This window comes from Amblyomma americanum, chromosome 7 (genome assembly GCF_052857255.1).
Source record: "Amblyomma americanum isolate KBUSLIRL-KWMA chromosome 7, ASM5285725v1, whole genome shotgun sequence".
NCBI lineage: Eukaryota > Metazoa > Arthropoda > Arachnida > Ixodida > Ixodidae > Amblyomma > Amblyomma americanum.
In genome coordinates, this window is record NC_135503.1 from 32254627 (window position 1) to 32275779 (window position 21153).

The 21153-nt window shown below is 45.2% G+C and overlaps 1 protein-coding gene across 8 annotated transcripts in view; it reads left to right on the top strand.

Moving 5' to 3' along the window:
• The window catches only part of LOC144098811 (uncharacterized), a 114782-nt gene that overhangs the window by 39507 nt on the left and 54122 nt on the right, over positions 1-21153 (top strand). The window contains exon 1 of one of the 8 annotated variants that reach the window (XM_077631692.1): positions 13586-15455. The exons of 4 other annotated variants lie outside the window; for them this stretch is intronic. In XM_077631692.1, the coding sequence (XP_077487818.1) occupies positions 15236-15455 (220 nt within the window). In that variant the 5' untranslated portion in view covers positions 13586-15235. Of the gene's footprint in view, positions 1-13585; positions 15456-21153 lie in introns of those variants that run through there. 3 more of the 8 variants (XM_077631690.1, XM_077631689.1, XM_077631697.1) reach the window with 3 other exon arrangements.

The following is a 21153-nucleotide window of genomic DNA, read 5'->3' on the forward strand; positions in this document are numbered from 1 at the left end:
ACTATTGCTAACGTACGATATTTAGAGTCTACCTGCCAGCTCTTGAAAAATTTCAATACACTCATAGTTACTGATCTATATTTATTTATTTAGGACGCTAAATGTTTATATGTTAAATGTCTATATAAGTTGTCACAAAATCGCTCTATTAGTAATAAGCGGGGAAACAATACCCTTACCGACATTGCTAGACTGTGCTCAGCCGATTCGGTCTACTCCACCAGGTCAACACAATGTTGGAAAATTTCACCCTGCCGCACTACATACTGTCGAAAAAGGCTTCATGATTCATTACCACGCTTATTAAATGACTATATAAATTGGGGTATCGGCATTGCTAAACTCAATGTTTATGTTTTCATTACCATGTTTATCAGTTGAATCTACTTACTTCATCTACCGTGCGTTATGCGCTCGGTTCATGCAGTGTGATGTAATGTATACGGAGTTCTAACGCCCTAAACGCGTAAGAGCAAGAGCCGAGAATATGGACAACGAACTAGCATGGCAGCCCAACGTGTTATACTAGTATGCATTTCTCCTCCTTCATGGGCCCAACTTACTGCTTTCCACCAGATTTACCGAAGAATTTCGTTCAGTGCCGTGCATAAACTTTGCCGTGCTTGGTCAAAGCTCTCGCCATATTTTTCTCTGGATGAGTCTAGTGACATGTGACGCATGTTGTCTTTTACCTCATGTGTAGTTCCTTCAGTTGGATACATTGACCACCTCTCTCAGGTCATTAGGTTTGAATTTCGGCAAAAAGTCCGCCTTGAGAGCTATGCTTCACTACAGATCCAGAATGGTGCTAGAAGATGGCTGCCTCTTTCTCTCTTTGAGAATAAAGTGCCTGGCTCTTGGTTCAAACACGACCAAGCACGAGCTGTTACTGAGCATATAGGGCAGACAGAATAATACCATTCACCCCTAGGTCAGCCGGGAATCTAGCAGCCGACTTCCCTATTTTAGGAGTGGTACATTACTGCTTACTGAGCCACATGCCCGTTTTTTTTTTTATGGTGCGGTATAAAACCAGAAGTTCACAGGACATGCTGGGTCATGCTGTGTAGCTCTTTTTGCTTCGCCACTGTTCGAAATATCTAGATGATGAGAGGAACTTTCATCCTCACCACTCCTTAACATAGGATTTCTAAGGTTGTCGCAAGGGTTTCTCTGCAGGGTTGAGAAGCGAATCTCTTGGGCTGCATATTCTTCGCAATGACTGTTCCGATGTTGAATCTATATACACCGACTGTTTACAGGGAGGCCAACTAGTTGCCTGCGTGTCCAATTGCATACCAAAATGCAGTGTACACATTTAGCGTATTTGTTGAGAGGAAGGTCCTCTTCACGATGTGTACAACTAAAGTAAGGAATAAATGAACAAGACGTTCAAAGCTGGAACCAGGACTGCCGAAGATCACTTAGTCATAGGCATCTTTTAGCTGGAGATATACAGCGACGGTGTCACCCCCTCTCCAAAATTTAAGTGCACCCCCTGCCCACATGTCTGTCTAGCGCATGCATTAACTCAACTGCCATTACATGTCCTCAAACTACCTTACTTGGCTCACTTTTAGTTTTTAAAATGGCGTGTGTGTGCTGTCATCACTTCGAGGTCACAAGCTTTTCCACCTGCTGACACTCAAACCCCGAGGACTGGGAGAGCTGGCGCGCTGCTCCAACACCGGGGACCAGAAATCATTCTTCCTTTCTTCTTTCACTCCCTCCTTTAGCCCATCCCTTACGGCGCGGTTCAGGTGTCCGCCGATGTATGAGACAGATACTGCGCCATTTCCTTTCCCCAAAAACCAATTATTATTATTACCGCCACGCACAGCGCGTAATACATCCGTAACCTGCTGGGCGACGGGTGGTAACCTCTTTTCTCTGGGAGGCCGGACGCGACCTTCTGAAATTGCTCTCTTTCTCTATGGCCAACACACAAGATCATTTAAGGCCTTAAAACGTTATGAGTTCACGCTGATTAACTGCTTTGCTGGGTAAGGTAGCCTGTAAAAAGTTGCGCAACACTTAATAATGTGATGTGAAGTGATTTTCTCTCTCTTCCTCTTGGTTGTGGCAAAGGCTGTTCATTGTCTGTAGCCTGGCGGAAATCAAACGCGGCAGGCGAACCTGCGCATTTCTGCATTGTAATGCAGAAATGCATTGTAGAAGTTGTACACAGTACTTACGCGGATTGCACTTCTGCGTCCGTACCGCAGAGCTCGCGAACAAAGGGTAATCCGGGCCCAAGCTTACCTGGTTAACTTTTAAAGTGTTTCGATGTCTTTATGTTAAACGCACACTATATGCATGTCCACATATAGCGCGCACTATAGATGACCGCGCTGGTAGGAGTGTATGTTGTCGATGTTATTCAGATGACCTTGGGAGACGAAGGTTTCCTGGGCCACTTTGCTGGTACTTAAATTTTCAAAACCTGCTAACATGTCGGGATTGTAAATGTGGCAGCTTGGAACACGACCATAATAAAATGCTTCCTCGCTTTCACCACGTGCCGTTGTTACACGCCTACTACTTGTTATACTTTTATGAATTATTGTTACCATTACGTCATTTTTTTGTTTACTTCAGCATATATTTATCTGTTTAATAAACTTCACAAGCAGACGTCCCCGTGTCAGAGATAGCCGTGGCTATATGATAAAGCTTTGTGATATCGAAAACAAACTCCTCTCTCCAACGCCATCTCTCGTCAAGCTCAGGCATAAAAGCGACATATGCAGTAAACAGTTCAGTTAATCACTGTCGTCGTACGCACTTTGTCGCTTATTTTCTTGGCTGTCCTGTTGTATGACACTTTTGTTTTTGCCGCGGTGAGGAATGTGTCCTTGGCTCTTCACGTAAGTTATGATGACGTGCTCCTCCGAAATGCTGCTTTTTTTTTCTTTTGACGGACGACCGGAAACGTCAATTGGATTGTCTGTGGTTTCCCGAAGCAAACACAATGGAGACGTGAAAACCAACCAATTGAGCGCATCGTTTGAACGCATGCATGCTTGGGCTTTTCCAGAAATCAAAGAGCGGGGTATATTGCCACGCGAGCGTCCTACTCTTAAATTCGCAAACCTAGTTGCATCGCACATCCGCCAACGAAATCTTCGCCACTTACGAAACGAATGAATCAGAAAATGTTCCTCTATACCTGCCTAGTTTGGATGCGAAATTTTTTCTATTGCTCATGAAAGAAAAAAAAAACGCTATCTACCATACATACGTACCCCAGGATTTTTAAGTAAATTACTGACACGTTTAAAGCAATGAGCGCCAAGTCTAGTTTTTTTCCTTTTCGACATTCAGGTATCATATTTCGGGGGTTTTTTTACTGACAGAAACGCGTTACGGAAACTAGTGTTGAGCAAATTGGTACAGAAGGAGGTCCCGAAGTGAAGCTCTCTCTAAAACGAAAGGAGTCAACTTTTCATCGCAAACAAGCTCTGAAGAACATCACATCAATGTCTTTTTTTTAAATACCCCTTTCGAGCACAAAGGGCGATGTTTCAAATACTGGAAAATTTTAAAAATATTTTCAAAATACCGGCTCCTCAGATGCTGACAGAGCAAGAATGGGAGCTAGTTGGTTGTTCGTTGTGCGGGGAATCACGCCAAACTGGTCACAAGAAGAAAGGAAGAAACGACTATACGGATCAAGTGCGCTTAAACGCGTAATCTGATCAGAGGCATCGTCATCATCATCATGAGCCTGACTACGCCCACTGGCATGGTATAGTACGGCCAGTGGTAGACATCTACAGTCGACATGTTATAGTAGATAGAAGTATGGACTCGAGTGCGCGAAACATGAAGTGAATGTTTGGCGCACATATTTATGAATCTTGTGAATAAATAAAAGAACTTTTGAAACAAGGTACGACTGGCAATAAGGCGGTAAAAAGAAAGATTAGACAAGCTGGACTGCGTAACAGCACACTCTGAATCGCTGAATGCTTCAAAGGTTTCTCCCTACGACGCAGCCGGAGCTACTTGCCAGCTCATTCTAATTACATACACGTCCCGTGCACAAGAAATCTGCATGCTGTACCAACTTCAGTGCAAGTGAGCTTTTGCTATCCCTCTACGTTGACAGGTCAGCAATTTTTTTTAAGTTAGCAGCTTCTTTGCGCAATGGTTTAAATGTCCTGCTAGAAGTTCGTTAATAATTCAGGCACGTACATGGTCGTCCACTTCTAACGGGAACACGTATACGCCATACGTTGAATACATGCGAAATAACGAGCGTGCACAGACAGCTCAGAGAGCGGCCGCAGTTGCCGCGCTTCGGTCAGGTGCTTAGTTAAGTAGACATCAGTCTCATATGGCGCTCTACGGAGTTGTGATTCAATTTTACCGCGAGCTCCTGGGTTCACATTAGAAGTGGACGGCCCTGCACATGTTTTTCTCTGTTCAAATATTCTGCCTCATTAGTTTTCGCAGTCGCGGCAGAGCCAAAACACGTCGAGTCTGCCTTTCGTGACGAACAACAGCTGTAAGCGCGGATTAAAAAGAGCAGCTAAGCGGTCTTCGGGCGTTTAACTAAGCAAGCAGAATAAAAAGGGCTGGGTCGAACGCCAGTACCGGGCTTGAAGAGTCATACTAGGGGTGTCTTAAAAAGTTTCCCTTCTGGGTTGTATGCACAAATTGCGTCACAAGTTCGCAGGCCGTAGTGCCTTGTTTGAGGCGCGTGTAGTGGGGCATTTAAGGCATTCCCGAACCTCGTAACTGCTGTAGATGGTAGAAGTATCATCACCTAATATAATGCTGAAAAAGAGACCCCGTGGCCTGGGAACTTTTGACAAGCCCTGTACCTTTTTTACTTTGCGGTGGAACTGAAATATGCTACATTCTATTGTCCCTTAGACGATGGTTTCTTCATGTGACTAAGTGGATGCCAAGAGAAAGCAAACGTATCAGGGGGCGGCGGAGGGCCAGATGGACGGATGGGATTAGGAAGTGTGTCGGGATAGGGCGGCCGCCGGTAGCGCAGGGCAGGATTAATTGCAGGTCAATGAAAGGAGTCCTTCTATATGCGATGTACGAAGCTAAGCTGATGTGGACTCTGTTAAAATAAACATTGAACTGGTCTTAATTTTTGTTTCATTTCATATCTCAATCAAAAAGTTACAGACAAGAAGGCATAACTTGTTAAACCCTCCTCGAATAATCAACTCGCGTCATGTTGGTTTATAGCTGCGACTTCTGCATCTAAACCATATTTCTTTGCGCAATACCGCCGTTTTGTCGGTGCTAGGTTTGTAGAATGGTTATTCATTTAAATTTTCTTTTAACTGTGACAACAGAGGGTTCTCGCACAACTTCTGTCCTCACCGTTCGATCGCATCCCACGTGATACTGGCGGCAATACAGGACATACTACATCCGCCGCTATAAACGAGGGCGGCGCTGGTGAATCCTCTCAAGGCAATTAAGGTGACATGCCACATAAATAATCTTCAATCAATCAATCAATCAATCTTTATTTTTCGGTGCCCAGGAACAACCCAAAGGTCTTGGTGCTGGTACACCATTCACACGCACAAAATGTAAATTTGTCTTCCACAAAGGAAGAGACTCACGGGAGGTAATGCAGCAGTCAAGGCGATAGAAAAAAAGACATATAAACTAGGCGTGACAGCAAGCATGAAGCAAAAAAGTGAAAACAAGAAAACAGCGAGAACAGCGGTAAATGAAAACAGCTGGAACAGGCAACAGACATATAAACAACTAATGAAACAATAAACAAAGAGAATGAACACAAGAACGACCGATAACAGCCAAGTACAGCATATAGCAAAATACAAACAAGAATAAAGCCAATACTAATATGAACGAATAAGAAACCTCTGAAATACAAGCTAGAAATACAATCATACACAATAAGAAATGTAATTAGTGAACGCGTTACAGACAATCAGGCGTGAGTACACAGTATTAAAGAAATAACATTAATGAAAACAAGTAGACGTGATGAACAATTAAGGAGAAAAAAAACAATATAACACCAGTGCAAATGCACAAGTGTAGTAAAGTCAAAATGCATGAAAGGGGAAGTTATGTATGAGAAAAAGAGTGCTCAAAGTGGAACGTCCCGGACATCCAATATAAAAGAAGGGAGAGAATTTTCGAATATATCAAGGTGAGGACAAAGAGAATTGAACAACTTTTGCATTCTGTCCAGAGGGGAGAGGTAGTGCAGGAGCGCAGAAACTTGGAATGGTCTGAATTCCCTTATGCTCTTTCGCGGTACACGCAAAAGGATACGCGCTAGGAGCTGAGGGCATAGAATGTGGCCATGAAGAAGTTTATACAAGAAAATTATATCTGCCCTCACGCGACGGCAGCTAAGAGAAGGAAGCTGCAGTGAGTTACTCCGCCTGGGACGAGAGCTGGAAGTTTTGCAAGAAAACCGATGTTGAAATATGCGTAAAAACTTTAGCTGAACTCTGTCGATTTTTTCACAGTTCGACTGGCAAGTGCCATTCCAAACAACAGACGCATATTCCAAAAGCGGCAAGCATATGGAGAGGTAGAGCTTTAAGAAAGGAAGTGGGGCTCGAAACTCCCTCGAAAGCCTGCAGATGAAGCCAAGTGTACGCATAGCCCGCAGAGCAATGCGTTTTGTATGAGAGGAGAAGCTGAGGCTGCGGTCGAAAAGTACGCCGAGGTCATTAATTTCATCAACCCTCGGCAGCAGCCTACCATTCACAGAATAAGAGTAGAGAAGACTGTGCGTTTTACGCGTAAATGAGACAACCTTGGTTTTAGATGAATTGAGAGTGAGCCCATTCTTCAAGCACCAATCAGAGAAGGCGGATATGTCCGATTGCAATGACAAGCAATCATGAAGAGTATGTATTGCCTTGAACATTTTTATATCGTCCGCATAAAGGAGAAACGAGGAGTTTTTGACAACGGAGGAAACGTCATTGATAAAAACAGAGAACAGAAGCGGGCCTAATACCGAGCCCTGAGGAACTCCGCTGGTTGGAGTGTAAACAAATGAGGTCTGTCCATTTACACTGACAAAGCAGGACCGATCAAGAAGATAGTTGCGTAGGAGGGCTACAATTGAAACGTCGATCTCAAGTAGCAGAAGCTTTTGAAGAAGTAATGAGTGAGTAACAACGTCGAAAGCTTTGCTCAAATCACAGTACACAGCGTCTACCTGACTCCTCTGAAGGACTTCAGCTGATGTATACGTCATAAAAGTCACAAGGTTAGTTGTAGTAGAACGGCCTTTTATGAAACCATGCTGATTATGTATGATTAAATGTTTGAGGTGGAAGGAAAGTACTTTGTGCAAAGCTAGTTCAAAAAGCTTAGAGGTTGCACAAAGAAGAGAAATGGGGCGGTAGTTCGAAACATCAGATTTGTTTCCTGATTTGAACACAGGGAAAACACGCGTCGTTTTCCACACGCGGGGGAAGGCAGAATTTTTCAAACAGTTATTAAATATCGTGGTTAAAACAGGGACGAAGGTACTACTGAAGGCTTTTATTATGGCGGCTGGAATGCCATCAGGTCCAGGGGACAAAGATGGTTTCAAACACTTAAGACTCTCACTCACTAACTTCTCGTCAAGTAATAATAATAATAATAATAATAATAATAATAATAATAATAATAATAATAATAATAATAATAATAATAATAATAATAATAATAATAATAATAATAATAATAATAATAATAATAATAATAATATCAATAATTGATTTTTGGGGAAAGGAAATGGCGCAGTATCTGTCTCATATATTGGCGGACACATGAACCGCACCGTAAGCGAAGGGAGAAAGGAGGGAGTGAAAGAATAAAGGAAGAGAGAGGTGCCCGTAGTTGAGGGCTACGGAATAATTTCGACCACCTGGGGATCTTTAACGTGCACTGACATCGCACAGCACACGGGCGCCTTAGCGTTTTGCCTCCAAAAAAACGCAGCCGCCGCGGTCGGATTCGAACCCGGGAAATCCCAATCAGTACTCGAGCGCCCTAACCACTGAGCCACCGCGGCGGGTCACATAAATACCCCCGAAAGCAGAAGTTGGCAGAGCACCGGACGCGAAATTCAGAGGTCGTGGGTTCGGATCTCACCGTTGGCATGTGGTCTTTTTTTCTCCTTTCTAATCGATTATCTTTAGGTTATTAAATATTTACACTATTAATCTCCCATTAATCAACATCACAAATAAAAAAAAACATTCCCATATACAAGTTGATTTCGGTGGCTGTTGACTTCCTTCCTGTGTGAAAACATTAGTTTTTTTTTTGTTTTTTTAATCCTGTGCCTTAACCAGATGCCATGTATTGAGTCATTTATGGCTGAACTTTGAGCCGTTCTTGTACAGCTAAAGAAATGTTTAACCTTTGCTAAATAACCGTTAACTTCATACAAACTTTATCAAAAACTTTATTACAAAAAAGCGCATGAGACGCCGAAGGGGCCCTACAAATTGGGTAATTCCCTGTTCGCCGCCTTTCCCAAACCCGCGTGTTTTTGCGACCGGAGCGTTCAATCGCAGTACAGGGCACATTTGGGATGGAGCTTAAAGCGGCAGTGGTCAGGGTAGGAGAAGAATCAATGCAGACACGTTCCGCATTATGGCCGCGGCGTGACCGCTTCCACGTACTAACGCGCGTTGTCACTTGGAGAAGCATATGAACAGCTGAACATATATAATTATTACGAGTTAGAAATAGATAAGCCTTAGTCTTGAAGAGTGGTCTTGATTTCTAAATTCATTTACAGGCCGAAATGGAATCCGCATAAATATTCCAGGTGAATAAGAATTGCTCCCTCGCTCTCCGTGGACAGTAGGAAAGCGATGAGAATGATTGATTAGTGTGGCAGAATATAACAGAACTAGGAAGGAGGCGTAGAAGGTACTATCTTTGAAAACTAGGGTGGTGTAATGTAACAATTCATTTTAAATGCTCTTCTATTTTCGTCTTTGTGACTGGCTGGAGCAAAAGCAGGACGCCTCCATCGCTGGGTTAGACAAAATGTCGAAGATCAGTCGTGAGAAGTGAAGCGGCTTAGGCCAATCACAAAAAGCAAAAAGAAAGGAAATTAAATGGAATCGAAAAAGAATTTCTTGTATTACACCGGCCCTGGAGATGAAAGCGAGAAAAAAGTTCACAGAGACACCTAGTTCCACACTGTGTTCGCAATGCGTATCATTAGCAGCTGTTGATGCTTTTACCAAAAGGGACGTCACTTCCGGTTTGGCGGCATCCTTTCCCTCCAGCCAATGGGAACGCTTCAGTCTGGTGACGTCACTTGACTCCAGCCAGTGGGAGAATTTTATAACCAACGACGCATTTTGGGCCCCATTGGGTTTTTAATTCCATCGCGCACTTCAAGTAATATCGGGATGCCAGAGCAAAGGTAGAGGTCAGAGCATCGGTAATTCTCCTCGGTAAAGAAAGATCACCCCGACTTTTCGCCTCATTGGTGCAGAGGAGTGACAGCGATATCGACACCATTTCTTAAATTAAGGCTCATTGGCTGGTTAGAGCAAAGCCCTCGCCATTGGTTCTCAGGTGTTCCCGAGATGTTGTGAGGTCACCGCGCGCGCACGCTGCTCCCGAGAGACAACCCATAGAACTGTTTCCGCCTCCTCTTGATTACCCTCACCTGGAGTAGCCTGCTAGGCAGATTACCAGGTTCGCTTCTCAAGTGATCATTAAATAGTGCTTCCTTCTCCTCCTCGAAACTGTGGTCGCATGATTTTGTAGGTCAAAATTTCCGGTTCGGGACGCTGACAACGACGCCTCAAACCCAGGAAACCACTCATAAAAGTTCACAACGCGATACGCAAGTTTATTGCTGTGAACCTGGGAAACGCCTCACCTCACAGGAATTATGCACAAGGACCACGAAACAGCACTGGTACTTTTCGCACCCACAGGCTTTGCGTAATGGGGATTTCTGCTCGGCCCGTTCCAACAGTCGAAAAATAGAAAGCGTACCACGTTTCTCTACTGACCAACTATAGAAGTTCCTGGAACCGAACGATGATGAGGTCAGGCCGACGAGCAGACCATTCGTTTCGCGTAAAACAAGGCAATAGACGGCCACTTCGCCATGATGTCGTGGAAGAGGTGTGCTTCCCTGACGACGCGAACGGATACTTCATCACCGTATCAGTGGCGTGGTAACTGCACGCTGTAGCGTGTACAGTCGCATAACGGTCCCCACACCAGCGGGGCTCCAGATCGTGTGAAGCTACTGCGTTGCTCGGAACATGCACGGACATATTCAGTTACGCAAGGTAAAGGAGCCGCCGGAAACCACAGGCTGCCGCACATCCAGCCGCTATGTCCGCTTGACCAGCGGCATCATGTGCGTCGACGCAGTGCTCCGTGACATAAACAATGCGTCTGTCCCGTATTGTCAGCTATCACGCGCGATACGGAGCCTGTGCAAAGCCTGGCGACGTTTTCTGGAGCCTTGTTTTAATTGGTTTCTGTTCGTCAGTCGACGCCCCCAGCTATTTCCCTCTACAGTGTGTGCTCTGCTTCAGCAGAGATAGACAAAGACTCCAGGCAGAGTTTTGTTTTTCTTCTTACTAATTCCTCCGTTACACGTTATCGATCACGCTGTAGTATAATGCTGCCGGCGTTGTATATGCATAATGTAGTTTCTATACAGAGAGTTGTATTCAGACACGACCGAATATTACGACTTCCGGAGAAGCAACATCTGCACGGTATGCGCCATTTTTTCTGACTAGCTACGGCCGTCCAATACCTTTCTTTCAAATCCCTAACCTTTCTATTTTCACAGCGAGACTTCAAGAACTGGATATAGACTTTGTTGTACCTCTTGTATGACTCCGGATGAGGTTTTTTCTTTCCTTGTAATGTGTGTTTGTGCATCTTTATTATGTGTCTGTCATTCGCGTTATTTCAGTCATTAATATATAAATTTAGTTCTTGCAAGAAAATTATGCACGAATTTCTAGCTATATATACTATTTCTTTTTTGTCCGTACTCTGATGCAGCGGTTTTCTCCAGTAGGTATATAGGAGGTGTACCACTTTGTCAAGCTAATCATAGCTTTTTGGGTGCACCCCTAGCATCACACATGATGCTGAAATAAAAGCGTTTGTGTTTTATGTTTGCATTCGTATTTTGATTACACGTACAGCCTCGCAAAGTTTTTATTGTGAAAGTATCGTGGCAGTACCTGCTGTGCTCTGTCTTTATTCAGCCCCTTATGCATGTGGTTTTTCCCGCACTTTGTCGACGTTCTTGGAGTCACGGAGTCAGCTTCACATTGCCTGAAGACTCCTGCCATGCGAACACCCAACGATACGTGAGCTGCAAGAAATGTCATCCCAAAAGAACAAATGATGAACTAACGTAATATCGGTTTCAAAATTTCCTGAAACGAGTAAGCACTGTCCCAACATGCATTTTTTTCTTTTCTAGAACCTCGAGGTTCGAGTACCCAGCCTTCAATTTGTACCCGAATCGCAATGGGCTGCGCAAGAAGGATTCATCCGTTTCTCCGATGGGTGGCGCCTCACATACATCCTTTTTTTTCTTGGGGGGGGGGGGGGGGGCACCAAAAATGGTTCGAGAGAAATTGCCTTTATAATTTACTGAAACTATTGTTTCTATCTTGTTCTTCTTTACAGCTTTGTCTCATTTATGTATGGAGTCTCGGTTTTGGTGAAACCTCTCCACTACACCGTATCATAAACCCATTCCCTCTTAAGCTTCCCCACATTTAGGTACTCATCTATACCCTATTGCCACACTTTCGTATAGGTCGTCATCTGGGCCTCTTACCACAGTCTTCAAGCTTTAGCCTCTTCTTTCCAATCTATTCGCCGTCCTTGATTTGTTGCCTTCATTTGTTACAATAGTTTCTCTTTGACCAACTCTGCGACCACTTACGCAGCCTCTCGTAAACGAAATCGTTACCTTCACATTACAACAAACCTGCGGTTTATTTATTTATTTATTTATTTATTTATTTATTTATTTATTTATTTATTTATTTATTTATTTATTTATTTATTACGGAAACCTGCAGCGCCCGAAGGCATTAGTGCAGGGGAAGGGGGACACAATAACTTCTGCTCGTTTGGCCGAAAGTACCACAGAAAACAAAAATACAATGACACAACTAATAATAGATTAGGAAAAGCATGCATTGAAGGAGGACAACCGCGCTCCATAAATACAATGACACTAATGAAATGAAAGACACGCGCAAGAGAACTGCGCGCCACGTCACACATCAGATAAGCATGCGTGGAATTGATCTTTCGTGCCGCGCTCAGTGACGCTGACTGGCAGCCTGTTCCACTCATTGATCGTCTGTGGAAAGAACGAGGTTTTGTAAATATCTGCCCTACATTTAATCTCTCGGATCTTCCACTGATGATCAAGCCGTCTAGAAAAAAAGTGAGGTTGAAGCAGGTACCTGTCTTTATCAATGCTCAGCTTTCCAAAAAAAAGATGCAATGCATGATTTGCAACCTCAAATGTTTCCTACGGTTAGCTAAATGTTCCCAACCAAGGTGGTTTTTAAAAGACGTGACACTAGTTGAGAAGCTGCAATTATTGGACACAAATCTCGCAGAATTATTCTGGACGCGCTCGAGCATGTCAGATAAGTGAGCAAACTGGGGCCCCATACAGGGCAGGCATATTCAGGAATTGGTCGTAAGTGAAATGCAGGAGTTGTTTGACATTAGACTGTGGTTTATTGAAATTTCGTTTTAAGAAATTAAGCATTCTTCAGGCTTTTGATGTAATTATACTCAACTTGCCTCGTCCATGTGTTAGATGTAACATAAATGCCAAGACACTTATATCCAAGTACTTTTTGCAGGGGAACATTATGTAATGAGTAATTTGTTTGTAATGGGGACCGCTTTCAAGTGAAAGAGATAAATTGGCATTTTGTAGAATTCAAGGACATTTGCCATTTTGAGCAACAGCACTGGATGGAATCCAAGTTTCGTTGAAGCTTTAACGCATCAAAGGAACTTTCCACAACATGGTAAATGACACAGTCATTAGCACATAGCCGAACTTTGCAGGTAAGACCTAAAATAATATCATAGATATAAACCAGAAAAAGAAGGCGTCCAAGAACAGACTCCTGCGGTACACATGAGGAAATGTTTACATAATCTGAGTGCGAACCATTAATCAGAACACGCTGCATGCGGCCCTGAAGATACGAATGAAGCCAATTGATGACAGTGGGGTGCAGACCAAGACACCTTAACTTATGTAATAATAGCAAATGAGTTACAGAGTCAAAGGCTTTCTTGGAGGTGGCAGACAGTCTCGCCCATAAAGCTCTGTCAAGAAATTAATCAAAAAGTACCTCAAGATGGGAAAAGCCTCTTCAGAGAAACGGTGCTCGATAATTTTAGTACCCTTTGGAGTGCGCCCCACAAGCCGTGTGTGACCAAGGGACTGAGGAGATCCCAGGCCACTCTACTACATGGAATTCGCACGGGCTCTGCTCGTACTCCGGCCTGGATGCATAAGACGGGCACGGCATCGTCTCCGCTACGTTCTTTATGGGGTGTGTGCGGTGCCCAGAGTACAACGCGGAAAGGTATGTGATGTTCGCTTCCTTCAAGAAGACAGGAACCCTTCACAGTACAGTTCAGGGCATTGTCTACCCGCACGGAAAATAGACATGCAGAAAGAAGACTTCACGCCTTCTTTTAACATTTCTGCAGGACACTGACCTTGTTTCTAAATGGTGACAGCAGGAACGGACTATGGTCTACTGTGATTGAATGTGTGCGTAGATGGTGTCTTCTGGAGTGGACTATGTTATACTGTGAGCGAATTCGTGTAGGGATTGTGGCACTGCAATGGACTATGTTCTACTGTGACTGAATATGTGCTTAGATGGTGACTTCTGGAGTGGACTGTGATGTTGACTGTGTGGAGTGAATGTGTGTATAGATGGTGACTGCGGGTGTGGAATATGTGCTATTATAAGTGACTGTGCACATAGCGGGGTAGATCCGACAGGTTTTGGGACATTATTAACATAGAAGTGACGCTACGGTGGAGCAATTGCCGGCAGAATAAGCAAGGCTAATCCCACCTGTATCACTCAACACCTCAACTGAACTCAACTCAACTCAAAGGCTTTCTTAAAATCTATAAATACGCAATCTATTTGATAGCCACGGCCAAAGGAAGAAAACAGATCATTACTAAACTCAAGCAACTGAGTAGCACATGAAAAACTTGACCTAAAGCCATGCTGAAGTTCTGTAAAATACTCATGAGAGTCAAGGTGTTTCATGACTGCGCTATATATTATGTGCTCCAACGTTTTACAGCACACACTGGTTAAAGAAATCGGTCGATAATTAACTACAGAGCTTTTTGAGCAACTTTTATGCACTGGTGCCACATTAGCATTTTCCCACTCATTTGGCAGAGACGCCGAGTTAAGAGATGCTCGGAATAAGATGACTAAGTAATGAGAGATTTCATTCGCACATGACTTTAAAACAAACTTAGGAACACCATCAGGACCACCGGCAGAAGATGAATTGATATTACTAAGCAATTTTAACACACCTTGGCGAGTAAAAAACCAATTCAACATGGTTTCAGTAACAGATTCACGAGTTAACAGTTCTCCGATGTACCTTGGCGCAAAAACAGACTGAAAAAAAAGTAAAGATTTAGGTACAAGATGACTGTCCGTAGAGAGGGGCAGTTTTCGTCGTTTAATGTAATCACAATGTTTTCGCTACAGCTATCATTAGGACAGTGAACATGAAGCGAGAATAGACCCTCTCCGTATACAGACGATCCATGCTCTCCGTGCGTTGGAGAGGAGGGGCGCCAGTCAGCAGTCGCCGCATTCGAAACAACGGCCTCCAGAGTCTCCGCCACCGGCACAGCGAGCCAGCAATCCTGTCCCGCGCGAAAAGGGACGCGGCCACCGGCAAGCTTACGGAAGCGGAAGTTGCTTCCGGCAAAGCGGGAGGTGGGAGAAGGAGGTCTCCGGTTAATGTCTTCTGGGTGGCGTCTCCCCAGAGGGCTCATTACCCATGCGGCACCCGTACGTAAGAGGAGAAGGAGGAAAGGCAAACGGAATTCACGCGCACCCATCGAATATATATTTTTTTTCTCTCACAAACGCGCGGCGTTTTCAACTCCGCGCGCTCGTGTAACGAATGCAGGTGGACGCGGGGAGGGCAGTCGGAAATGGCAATCAAGTTTGGAAGTTTATTTCCGAGTTCGCGCAGCTGGATGCTTCGAGTTTGTATTATGCTGGAAGGGAAAAAGAAGCCCCGCGGTGGACGAGACAGTCAGGTGGGCGCGGTGGGGCCTTGGCTCAGCGGCGGCTGCTTCCAGGGCCGGCTGCTGGACGCGCATCTAATTAAGAAGAAAGGAGGAAGTCAGAAACTGTGGCAAGGAAATCTAGGTTAGTATCATCCATTGCTCGCTGCGTTAATTTTAAAGCACGCATGAACTTTGAACGAATGCACGTACTAACAACAGGAATGCAACGCACCTAGCACGATACGTAAACAAATATCACGCGAACAGCTGCAGCGATGTATTGCACGTTTATAGAGCCACTGAGCACAATTACATCCAACTTTTGTTGTTGGTGGAAATTTATTCTGCAACTCTCATACTCAACAATTTTGGACAAAAGTATTTTAAAACGGGAAAAAAAATTTGTGAACGCAATTTTTTCGTATATTGCAAGATTTCACTATAAAAATCGTTGTATCCGTAGACCTCCCGTCAACAGGCTTGCATTTTTGTTTTCCTATTAACGTTTTTGCGATCGTCAAAAGCGATCCCCGTTGGTTTTCGAAGGCAATCTTAACTGCCCCCTGCGAGCGATGGAAAAACTTTAAAGGGAAGATTTTGCTACACATCTGAAGAATGCACCATTACCTTCAATGTTCCCATAACAGTACTTTATAATTTTTCAATATGAAAATTTTTATCCAAGAATGCTGGACATGCATTGGTTATGTTGATATCTTTGTCCGGCTAGAAAATAAGCATTTATTACCGACAAAATTGAATTGAAAACTTTTCCCGCCACTAGATTAAAACGTAAGGACCGAAAATGACTCCATGATAACTGTTTGGAAGTGCATAGCGGTATACCTTAGTCTCAGAAATCTCTGGTGAAAAAATTCCTTGACGCACAGAAATTTGCATGCGAAAACGACCAGTGGTGGCGACGCCGGTATTTTCTTTTTTAATCTTTCTTTATCTTACGTAAGCTCAGTTTTCCGTGAAAGTGTGTGGTAGTGTCAGTGCGTTCAGGAGAACCGTATGTTCGTCGACGTCTGCTGCGGACGCCTGCCCTGAATACACTGCAAACAAATAAGGAAAAGCTATTTTCACAGAGTAGCCCATAACGCGAATGAGGTACATCAAGATCGTCGCAGCTCACAAAGGAACCGCACGGAAAACGGCTTCAGTAGTAGCTTCTTCTACAAGGAAAGGGCGCAGACGTGCGCAAGTGGTAACGAGCCGACTCTTGGGCACAGTCAAGACTTGCGCAAAGCAAGAGATATGGAATTGAAGCGTTTCCCTCACCGACACCTACGCGAGGCTTTGTCTACTCCGATGTGTACGAAGAGGCAAGTGATAGCGCCGGCTTCTTTCCTTGGCGACGTCAATCGATGTTGCGATTACCGCATCACAAATAGCAAGACAATACAACCCCACGATGGTGGTTTACAGCAAGGATTATCCTTATTGTTATGATTGTCCTGGTCGTCGCTGGTGCACTGTATTTCCGCAATAAGTAGTTAATTACTATAGAAGATTATAAGCATATTCTACACAAAGGAAGGCAAATCAGGTCATATAAGCAAAGTGCTTGTTTTAAAGTGACATTATAGCAGATAGTCCGTTGTTACCTCTTCTACGGCGATCACTGGTACTATAAGAGGTAGCCGCCGGTAATTTCCCGTGCCGTAACTACCGGTATGGTGACCGCGGTAGCCGATGATTGCCTGTTGCAGGATAATTGGTGTTCCCTTTTTTACTACAGAACCTATTGAATGCAAACATTTTTTTTCGTCGGTCTGTTACAAAACACCACATGCGCTGTCTCGTTTACTCACAAGCCGCCGCAGTGGCTCAGTGGTTACGGCACTCGGCTGCTGACCTGAAAGTCGCGGGTTCGATCCCGGCCGTAGCAGTCGCATTTCGACGGAGGCGAAATGCTAGAGGCCCGTGTACTGTGCGATGTCATTGCACGTTGACGAACCCCAGGTAGTCGAATTACCCGGAGCCCTTCACTACGGCGTCCCTCATAGCTTGAGTCGCTTTGGGAGGTTAAACCCTATAATCAGTAACGTTTACTCATAGGAAGAGGGCCTGTCCTTGAAACCCCGATGGCGTTAAAATGGCAAACGAAGCACCGAATATGATGTGCCGAATGATTTAAATCTATGAGCGCCCAGCGGTTTTTGTACGAAATCTAAATACCAGCTCATGCAGTGACAAGGGTGCGTTGATTATGATCGGTCCCCTTTTCCCAAATCATTGGTTGCTAACGAATTATATATATACTGCGCTTGATGTTCACTGTTTCTGTAATTTCCTTTTCCTTGTTTAACCTCTGCTGTCCGTAAGGCGAGCTTTCTTTCAATCCCCTCTGGATTCTATTCCCTCGATATTGCAAATTAGTGCTTCTACGGACGGATAAAAGGACTTGGTTTAGTTCAAACCGTATTCAGTTCAAATATTATAAGGCAGAAGAAGAATAGAAAAGCTCAACCGAGTCAGTGGCGGAAGAGAAGATGGTTATAAAATTTATTTATAAAACCACAAAATGAGCACATTGTTTTGTGTTGCCCCCTAATGCAATACTCCAGCCAGGAGCCCCTTAAATGTTGATGGGGATGTTATATATGGCAGTGGTACAGCGGTTCAGTGGCGGTAATGGTGATAGCGGTTGCAGTTCGAGCCCCGTTGGCGCCGGAAGGTGTGAAAAGAGGGAACTGGCAGACGGGGGCCCTCGTGTTGCAGTGTATTAATCACGATAACGATTACCAATACGATATGAATAGAATCCAACCCAGTTATAACGAACTGACGGTCACGCGGATTAGCGGACTACGTTCGTTGTATCCGAATTTCGTAGCGAGCGGACTTCTCATATTACATCTAAATGCATGAACACCGACACAAGTGGCGTTCATTTATTAACCAAGTGCATTATGTGCGGCTGTTTATTTAATGTAGACACTATCGTGGTACATTCTAAACGGTCCAGAGCGGTCATGTTCTTCTTTCTGAGACCATTGCTGCCAGCCAGCTGCTCTAGGGACGCGATATAACTAATCGCGGTTGAAGTGCTCACGGAAGCTGGTTGCAGGGAGCCCTCTGTAATCAGACCTTGCGGTAGAGAACTTCCCATAATTCGCATACAATCGGAGCACGGCTCTGCGATGTTGGCGTCCGCACAAACATTTATAGTCATCCCAGGCGACGTCCGCTGAGCCGTGCATCAGCGACGCGTTGCCACAGATTGCATGCGTATAATCACGTGGGTTTTCACCCTGTCGTTCCTAGGCCCATGTGGCGATGAAGCTAGCGCAGCGCACGTGCACAATGTGTGCCGTCTAGCTCGCCCTGCACACGTGACAGTACAAAATGCTTGGGTGAGCAGACTGGGCAGGTGACGCAAACCACGTGAGTGGCAGGGCCAGCAAGCCATTCAAGCTTCTCAAATCCCTCCTGTTGGGAAATCTCAAACCGAGCGCAGGAGCTTCGTCTTTGGTGTTGCCCCTGCCTCGCGACCAGTGCGCTAGTCCGTATACTGTATGGGGAACTTGCGCTGAAGTTTGCGGTGCCGATTGCAGCGCCATAACGCACTGCCTAACGAGAAGAGCAAGCAGTTTTGGGTAGTACTATTAGTACTTTTCCGCGCCACCTTCAGGCGCTAATTGGCGTGAGCCTCCGCGCTCTGTCGAAGGCGCACGTGCCGTGCGTCAGCTATCTGGGCTACGCCGAGAGAAGCTAGGCTAATGAATGTTGGCAGCCAAACGCGGGTATCTAATCGCACAGAATGTGTTCTCACGTTTTCAGTGGCCCAAGCAGCTGACAAACGCAGTTTTGAGTCACCGAATGGAACAATTGCCATGCCACCTTGGCAGCGCAGGTTCCCCATAGGCGCTTTTGCCCAGCCGGCACACCCGCACGCAATATTTGGGCACACACGCAAGCAATGATCGACCTTACAGGCCTTCGGCACGCTCTTGGCCGGCTTTTATCTACAGTTTCAATGCTGCGTTGAGTCGGCACGATCTTTCCTGGGTGATGTCAAGGGAGCTGGGAGACGCTATCCGGTCTCTGCGCTTGCAGCATGCGCGAGCTTTTAGACTGCAGGGGCGAGTTAGTGGCGCCTCCTCGTTCGCTATAACCGAGCAGAGCGACCGCATTTGTTCGTTGTAACTGAGACGTATCACCATAATGCGCATTTTGACGGCAGCACCGCCCTCATTCGTAATAAAGGAGCGTTCGTTATAGCTGTGGCCTCGACAGATCAGCTGAGGGAGGGCAACGGCAGTGCAGAACTCTCTTCGCAGGTTCTAAGAATTTGCGCTGAAACGCTGATAATTTCTCCTGGCGGCACTTCCCATAGAAAAGCGCACAAACACGCGACCACGCCAAGACACGAGACCTGCGTCACGTCGCGCTGCGTTTGCGTCACGCGGACCACTTTTCATAACATCCCAGACTCTGGGCTCTCCTCGCCCGGTCTGTCCGCACAGTTACACCACAACACACACGGCCTGTCCACGCAACACACGGAACAAAGGTCCATTAAAGCGAAAGGCTCACGATTACAAAGACGGGAAAGCCGGAAAATAGCTAAGCCTTTATGCGCGAACGAGAAAAATACGCAGCTTGCCAGGGACTCTTATCCGGCAGCAGCTGCTGTCGGCACTCCGGCTAAGACAAATGATGCAGTGATAAGGAAGGCCGCAGCAGGGATGGAACAATCATAGACCGAATGCGCAGCGCTGCTGGCTGAAGAGATTGGTTCGTTACTGTCTGCACCCGCGTGGTAGTAATCAGGAAGCAGTGTCGGTATCTCATGGGTTGACTCCAGCTGGATAGCTTCGGCAATGCTGCACTGCTTTCGTGTGGCAAAGGACGAAGTCTCGAGACTTGCTTTCAACGGGCAGCCCCTGCTAATGTGCGTCGTGTACTTACATGCGATGCCTGACACTTCCACAATGTTTGCCCAAGGCCGGCAAACCGCTGAACTTGCGGTAGCAAAGAACAGTGCACTTGGCTGCGACCGCAGCGGTGGTTTGAGCATCCGCCTCGCATGCGAGGGGTGCGGGGTCCGATCCCCAGTGCCGCCGGGTACCCACCGGTGATACAACGGGTACAAGCTTTCCCCTGGCCTGGTGCACGAATTTTGCAAGGTGAAATGCTTGGGAAATCGGTCTTTGACCCCACCTCGAGAAGACAAAACACACCTTGTGCCATGGTGCTCTTTGACCCCAGATGCTCTTGCGCCGTAAAAATTCACAATCATCATCATCATCATCATCATTTGGCTGCGCGCTGTTAATAAACGAAACCTAATCAAAGCTTACACCGTGGGAGGAAAATGTGCTCTTTACGGCTGGCTAGTTGAAAAACTACTAAGTGGCTATATAAATGCACAAAAGTAAATATATATATAAGATATAAGAAAGAGTAGCCGATTTGAAAGAAGCAATGAGGCCACCACTGATTTAAAAAACTGCTGCAACAACGTATAAAATGACGGCCCATTCGGCAGTTGAGTGCTCTAGCCTCTTGGCAACCTATTTACATCTGTTTAAAATCATGGCCGTTTGTATTAGCTTGATGCTGTAAAACTGTACACTGAATAAATACGAATTACTATTACAATACGCTCTGCTGCATGGAAACGGAACCAATAGCAAGGGTTATGAAAAGTCACGGCTGAGAACTTAAAAAGTTTGCACATACAAGCGCACAGACGACAAGCTTATCAAACACAAGAGTCGTGTATAATGCCTTACGTAAAATTTGGTCTGCTTACAGTTTATCTGCTTTGTGCTACACTTTCTCATTCAAAGCACAGAGCAGCAGCGACAGCGAAGCGCCCAAAACCG